The 7,966-nt window shown below is 43.4% G+C and overlaps 1 protein-coding gene across 1 annotated transcript; it reads left to right on the forward strand.

Moving 5' to 3' along the window:
• The first annotated feature begins 5,825 nt into the window (after nucleotides 1-5,825).
• On the forward strand, nucleotides 5,826-6,420 carry LOC104533947 (transforming protein RhoA-like). Its single transcript, XM_010194668.1, is given in 2 exon segments — nucleotides 5,826-6,008; nucleotides 6,010-6,420. Coding segments are annotated over 2 exon segments (594 nt in total).
• The last annotated feature ends 1,546 nt before the right edge of the window (nucleotides 6,421-7,966 follow it).

The raw sequence follows: 7,966 nt of genomic DNA on the forward strand, positions 1-7,966 counted from the left end.
TCGCTTGGGCTGACCGGTCCTGAGAGGCTGGAGGAGCAACCCAGAAACACGGAAAACCACCGCGTCCCAGATGCGGTCTGTAAAGGCCAAGCGAAGTGGAACTGGAATTATTGCAGGCAGTTAAATAAAACAAAAGCCTTGGCTGGATATTATTGATAAAACGCAGGACTCGATCACTTTCCTTCCTTATAGGAAAAAATTCACCATGTGTGATTCTCTCCTCTGTCAGCTTTTGGCCAAAAGGGAACAGGGGTATCATAAAATGGGAATAGTAGCAGGCTTGAACTGAAATGCCCCTTTGGTCACAATGTACAGAGATACCGGAAATCAGAGTAATGAAAAAATGAACGTGGAAGATAAATGAGCGCAAAGCCTGCTTTCCTTCCTTATAGGAAAAAATTCACCATGTGTGATTCTCTCCTCTGTCAGCTTTTGGCCAAAAGGGAACAGGGGTATCATAAAATGGGAATAGTAGCAGGCTTGAACTGAAATGCCCCTTTGGTCACAATGTACAGAGATACCGGAAATCAGAGTAATGAAAAAATGAACGTGGAAGATAAATGAGCGCAAAGCCTGGAGTTTCAGATTGCTCGGAGGGAAGGGTGTAAGGACCTCAACATAAACAGATGGCGCACGCTGGGTGCGTTAATAAAGCCATGCATTGTAAAGTCTCACACTGCGAAGTCACTGTAGCGATTTGCTATGTCCCTGGCGCAGCTATTGCTGCTTAACTGGGTGTTGCCTCAAGCTTTTTCTTCCCTGCAAGCATTTTCATCCAAGTGATGTCCTGTGGCTACTGCCTGTTGGGGCTGGATACAAAGTGTCTTTTGCTAGCCAGCAGTGGCTTCAGTGCACAGAAGAAAAATTAATTATTTGAACAATGTGATTGTTATTAAAAATTGTATTTAAAAATATTCACATGAAGACCAAATGCACCACTGATTATTGCCTGATTAGTTACTTGCAGTAGACTGTTATGGAAGTGTGGGTCAGTAGGGCAAATGGTTCATTTATGGTTCACTTCATCCTAGACATCGATATACAATTCATCTTCTGTGAGATTTTTGTAACTCCCATTTCTCCCTGCCAAAAGAGCATGCCTCTCGATGGTGATGAATGGATTTGTATCTTGATCTTGCATCGTTTGTACAGCATATTTTACATGAGCATAATACATTTAGACTGGTGCTTGAAAAAACCCAGATATAAAGTGTGGTCCAAGGCATCAGTGTTCTCCAGTACCTGTGGCCTTTAACCGGGCTAAATTTCTGATTTGCACTGTCCTTTTACATTTATTGCTGCTGCTTACAGTGTTAAACTCTTCATGAAACAAAACAAAAAGTCTTCCCCGTCCTGTCCTGTCCTTCTGGCGATGAAGCACTGGCAGCTTGTAGCTATTTTCCCGAGCATGCAGAGCCGTTCTGACGGGCAGATATTTTGCTGTATGTACATTATGCTGTGATCTTTCGAAGCTCCTGGCGGTGCTGAGCCGATGCTGTTTTTTCCCTGGAGTTCAGAGCCACCTCGCGGTGTGGATGCCCGCGTTGCTCCAGCTCCAGCGCTGGGAAGCTCCTCCTCGGGGGATGGCAGCAGGGAAAGCTGCAAGCGCCTCATAGCTTGTGAGAGGTGCTGCTTAAACGTGCCTTTGAATCCGTTTTTATGTGATTTTTTGGGTGGCACGAAGAATCGTGCCTGGATATTTGGGTTTGTCTTTTCATGAGCAAAACGGTTCATTAAACAGAAAAAAAGAATCACACGAATGAGCAATTATGTTGATCATCTTGTCTGTGCTGTGCCATGAAAGGTAGGGAAATACACAGCTTACTCATTTCAAAGCTCTGTTGTTCACCCATAGAGCTGCTGGCAATTACTAAGAGGCTCACATGGATACTCTTTAACTCTTTGAGACTTCAAAGCTGGGTGGCCTCATCCAAACTGTCTATTGGCCCCAACTTCCAAACTATGCTAAGGAAATATTCTGCAGAGGTTCAACTAACCCAGGTCAAACCTATAGCAGGGGCTCTTCATGTAGCTGACCGGCACAGACACAGTTCCAGCAGCCAGGTACGGCCTGAGCCATCACTGCTTAATTTTCTAGTGAAGTCTTGCATCTGTACTCTTCCACACAGTTACGCTGAAGGTAAAGGGCCTGATGTCTCTTCTCTCACCTTGCAAGGAAGACTGCAGCAAAGTCTATGTAATTCCTTGACCTTGGGTTTCAAATGCTTTGTATTTTTTTGCACAGGCTTTATATCAGGAGATGCAGCCCTGTAACACTTAGGCTGAGGTCGCACACAATTCACTGTCCTATGGTACTCTCCAGCAATGGACTCTACAGGGAACATCTAAGTCACTGTGGCTGTCACACATTTGTACTTAAATGTGTAATACCTGGGACCTGATCATGGCCTGGGTTTCATATTTAGTGTCAATTTGCTACACACCACCTTTCTCCTGCAGTGGATTTAGCCCGTAAGTATCAGTGCACTATGTGGTACCTGCCCTGAGCTGCCTAAGTGGAAGTGAAGAGGCCTTTAATTTGTATTATCTTTTCAGTTATATGTATTTGCCTCTCTGCTCTGGAGCATCCTTCCTTCAGCCCACGAAAGCATCCTTTTCTCTTCTTGCTTGGATCAGTGCATCAGGGAAAATGGGAATCTGATGGGCATGGCAGTGCTGCAAGCGCAACAGAAAGAGGAACTGCCACGGTACTGTAATGAGCACAGTGCATAATAATCTGTGGAGCTGCTTAGGCTTCCTTCTTGGGATGGTGACTGAGAGCAGAGGGGGGAAACCTGGAAAGAAAATAATGAATAAGACTCTGGAACAAGGTGCCTTTTTCCTTTCCCTAGGGAAATCTGTACAGGGCAGATTCTGTATTCAAGCATGGTTGTGGTCTGGAAGGCACCAGGGAATGTAGACAGCTCACATGTTTTAGGGCTGAATTTGAACTTTATGTTGCAATTTGTATATTTTCTGATCAAATTTGCATGATATGCTAAACTATACTTCTTTAAGCAAGTTGAAACCTCACTTCCAGTAATCCCTAAATGTGCACTCTCTAAGCAGAGCATTAGTTCTGCTGCTCTACATACGTCTATATGATTGATGGAGAAAGTATGAAGTAGGAGAAAGAAGACACCACTTCTTTGCTTTCATTGCTTGTGCTAGTGGTTTTCAGATTAAAACCCAGCTTTTTGGTTTTTATTTGATTTCATCCAATTGGCATTTTTTGTTGCTGAGAAGACAATTCCAGTCAATTACTGGAGATTGTTTCCAGATTATATATCTCCCCCCCTGCTCTTTTTGCTAAACAGATTTTTCTAAAGGGCATGTCTGCAACTCAGATAATTTGTGTTCAAGCATAAATCTGTACCAAAAGCATGAAAGCTCAGTGAGGAAGGTAATCTTTCTCATTTTTGCCAATAAGTAGGCAAGTAAGTACAGTGCCTGCTGTGGCATAGCGTGCTGAGGGAGCCATATATGCCAGTAGTGGCACACTGAGTCCTGCACACTGATGGTACTGTAACGCTAGCAACAAGCATCCTGCAGTCCTCATGCAGGAAAAGCTTCTCAGTGAAGGAAGGAAAGCAAGAGCTACCTAAATGTGAGCGATTTACAGGCTAGAGTGAAAAAGCTCTGAGCAAGTGTGGGAGGACAGGCTCTCTAAGCTGCTCAGAGTTTCTGGCATATGTAGGAGCCAGACCACTTGTTGTGTGTCACAGCAGGTCCATTGCTTTCCAGTGACCCTGAGGAAAACCAGAATTTAACTCTGGGATCCCCTTGTGATCAGTGCTCTCAGCAGAGAAGCTGAGATCTACATAGATCTACATAGAAACCAGAATGCCAAGGCAAAAAAAGAGAAGGTGAAAAAGCCCTGTGTATTTTCATACAGAGGTTTAAGGTAAGTACACTGCATGTGAAAGGACATCATGCCAAAACAGAAATGCCTTCATCATCCTAAAGAGCTGTATATGGGACCCACTGGCATTGCTCTTACAAGGAGTAAGTAGGGCAAAGCAGAAGCTGATGACTATGGCAAGACTGACAGATTCGTGCACGAACAGGACTCGGGAAATAGGATGTGATTGAGTGAGATCAGACCACCACAGAAAACTGAAGTGGCCTCAGATCTTCATCTGATTTCGCATTAAACAAAAACAAGTTCCTTCTCCTAAATCTAAATTTTTTAGATCTAAAACCCCTCATCTCAGTTGAAGAACTGTTCTGTAGCTGTATGAAATAAATGATCCAACCACATAACTACACTAATCAGCAGTTACGTATCTGTGTCACCAATAATGCTTTTGGAAACAGCTCTCTCTGCAGATAGACCAAATTAATTTTCCTCCAGTTCCCTTTGTACTCAGGGTTTAGTGGTTACAGACACCCCACAGTCTTTGATTACCAGAAAAAACTGAGACAGAGAGAGGAGAAATTACTTATCCAATGCCAGCAAGATAGCAGGGAATTCAGTCTTCATCTCTGCAGTTCTTTCTCTTTAGACTCTCCAACTGGTAGACTTCATCTCACTACTTTGAGGATGATCAAACACTGGAAAAGGCTGCCCAGAGAGGCTGCGAAGTTTCCATCCTTGGGGATATTCAAAACCACACAGCCCTGAGCAGCCTGCTGTAGCTGATCCTGCTCTGAGCAGGGCAGGGTGGACCAGGTGATCCCTTCCCACCTCATCCATTCCTTGGTTCTGCAATTCATTTCTCTGTGGTGCCTCAGCAGATCTGGAAAGGGGTGTCTTGAGGGCCCGTCTGGCAGATCTACTGCTGTTTTACACTCCAGTTCTGTCAGCCCCGCACACGGAAGCAGTTTGTCATACTCAATACAGAAATGCTTGCTCAGGATGAGTCTTTTGCAATAGGAATGAGGAAATTTCTAAAGTAAACATGCTGTGATTTGTTAATGAATTGTGTAACTTCCACTTTATTGCCAGTAAAGAAGATTTCTTTAAAAAACAATGATGTCATCAGGTTCTCTTTGTAGATTGGTTGGCTATATTAAGAAACATCACCCTCTTCCTTTAAATACAGTGGTCATCATGGCAGGCTTTGAAGAGTGGTGGTGCATTCTCTCTGCAGGGGAAGCAGTGACCTAAGGAAGCTGAGGTGGCACCAGTATTAGAAGAAGCCAATGTAATACTGAACTTCAAGAAAGAGAAGAAAGTTGGTGCTGGAAATTACTATCCTGTAAGTCTAACAAACTTCTACCTCATTTAAATTAACCATAGATATATGAAAATTGAGAACACTTTCTTAACTCCTATATGACAACAGATCTATGAGCAAAAGCAGTGTGGAGTTACACAGGATAGCTGTCGCCATTGGTAAAACTGCAGTAGCAGACCATGGCAGGAAAAATTGACTCAATAAAACCGATTTGTGTAGTTGTTCAGTACAGTGTTTTATACTCGGTCTCCCTCACAAAATTAAGTCATTCAATCTAGAAAATGAAATCTGTTATGGACTGAACACTGACCATAAACAACATCTGAGATGATAAAACAGAAATACAGGGCACTACAGGAGCCTTGGTTACATCCAGACTTGGTTTATACCTTCAGCTTTTCATCTGTAATAGTAGTCAAGAGCAAGATACTCACAATTTCAGAAGATTCTGATACCAGAGAAATTAAAAGGGGGGAAAATAGGGAACAAAGGTAAGACAGGAGTGTAGAGAGAAAAAAGGAGATAAGGGGAAGAATTGCCAACTAATGAGATTTCTCTCCTCTTCTCCTACCCTCCACAAAAGCTAAGATAAGGAAGCCCAGCATGATAATAATCCATCTTGTACTTCATCTTGGTTTTCAAGGGATGGCTGCTCTCAGGAGGAAGCTGACTGCAGTCGGAGATGACCACTGTGGTAAGACCTGCCTCCTCTTTGCTCTGCGTCACGAACAGCTTCCCAAGTCCTATGAGACAACTCTGTTTGATGCTTACACCGCTGACACAGAGGTGGATGGAAAAGAGATGAAACTCATCCTCTTTGATGTGGCGGGGAAAAAAGGAAGTCAGTTACCAAAATCTCTGCTCAGTGTTCTACAAGGACACTGATGTTGTTTTAATGTGCTTCTCTGTGGACAGGCCTGACTCACAGCAAAACATCCTTGAATTTTGGGTTCCAGAAATCAAACTGTTCTGCCCCACAGTACCTATTATCCTGGTGGCTACTAAGATAGAACTAAGGGGTGATGAAGGTATTAAAAAGAAATTAGCTACTGCAGGAAAGAAGCCAATTAACACTACAGAAGGAGAAGCTTTAGCTGCCAGCACTGGGGCATGTGCTTACCTGGAGTGTTCTGCAAAGACAAAAGAAGGTGTAGATGCAGCCCTGGAGATGATTAGCCAATGTGCATTAAATGAGAAAAGGAGGAGAAAGAGGCACTACAGGCCCTGCCGAATTTTGTAAAATAAGTGAACATTATTTTGTTGTTGGATTTCATTATGTGGAAAGGTAAGTAGATGTCTTTGTTGCTATTGTGTGGGTGCTATAAGGGCTGCTTTTATGTTATAGGAGGAAAAAAGTCCCTTTTGTCTGCAAAGTGTCACACTTGAAAAGTTATATTGGTTCCTTCTCCACCTCCAAAACAGGCTGAAGAGCACAACTCCAGATTTGAGTTGAGTACTGGTCTTGAGAAATGGAAATGACCAAGCTACATAGAGCTCTCCACAGAGGTTTTGTGGTCAAGGGAGATACACACAAACTAGAGTCTGATCCTGGTTTGCAAGGCTTAGCGGCAAGCAGCTGTGCTGACAAGGTTTCTTTCCATGCACTTCCTTGAAGGATGTCCTTAGGGAAGGGAGTCACCACACACACATATGTATCCAACAGTCTGCTGTGCCAATGGCAGTGGGTTTCTGACTGGCAGAACAGGTCTGACTTTCTCTAGGATTCATTCGTAGAGCTGGCCTGGGCTTGGTTCCATAAATGCATCAGGAGTGCAGTGTATAGCATAGGGTGCAATGAAGGCAGTGCTATCTCCACCTCTTCTTCAGGCACAGGTAAATAAACTGGGGTAAAACAGCCTAGCTCTGGCGTAGGATAATCCAGTTCTCAATAGAACTCCTACCTTAAATTGAAAGAAGTAAAAAGACAGGACTTCAGTTGCTAAACCTCTTTATCTTTATGGCCTGATTGTATCTTAAATCTTTCTGCCTTTCCTCAGCACTTGCAGGCAAAAGACATGAAGTAAAGGGAATGCCAACGACCACGCTCTCAGCTTTACAAGTCAGTGATGATCTGGAAAGAGACTGAGACATGCTGTCAACCTAAGCAGAAAATCTCAGAGAGGTGCAGAGATGGACCAAAATGGAAAGACTTTGGGTGCATCTCTATGCTCCTCTCTTCCCTGAAACACTGACTGCCAGCAGCCCAGGGAACTGAGTTATGGACTGACATTGCGGGCAAATAATGCGACTGCAGGATTTGAAGGCCCATGCTGTGACACAGTAAGTGGACAGAAAAGCACTTTAAGGTAAATTTCTGGTCCTGACGTAGAGGTACAGGACTAATTGAGTGTAACTGCCGTGAACCAGGACAACAGTGAATTCTATCACTTTCTTTTGTCGGCTTCCTCAATGGTGGTTTCATCATTCTGGCAACTTCCTCACAGTTTCCCAGGGGGAAACAAAACAAGAGTAAACACAAATTTCTGAACTGATTATGCCACCTGGAGCTGTACACTTAGCAAACTAGCTTTTCCAGGTGAGACACCTAAAAAACCACACAATTAAGATGTTTTTTTCTTACCCATTCTTCCCACCAGTATTTGTCTATGGATGGAAGCACGGGTAGAAATACGGGAGTTCATTCTTGGATGAGTTGCTGCTTTTCTTCTGCATCACTTTTCAGTACCAGTTTTGAAGTCCACAACCATACTGTAGCACACTAACAAATGCTTCAAGGATGAGACTTTACATTTCCAAAAGTACCTTTCTCCCAAGAATCTCTGAGC

This window comes from Mesitornis unicolor, unplaced genomic scaffold (genome assembly GCF_000695765.1).
Source record: "Mesitornis unicolor isolate BGI_N332 unplaced genomic scaffold, ASM69576v1 scaffold3151, whole genome shotgun sequence".
Lineage (NCBI taxonomy): Eukaryota > Metazoa > Chordata > Aves > Mesitornithiformes > Mesitornithidae > Mesitornis > Mesitornis unicolor.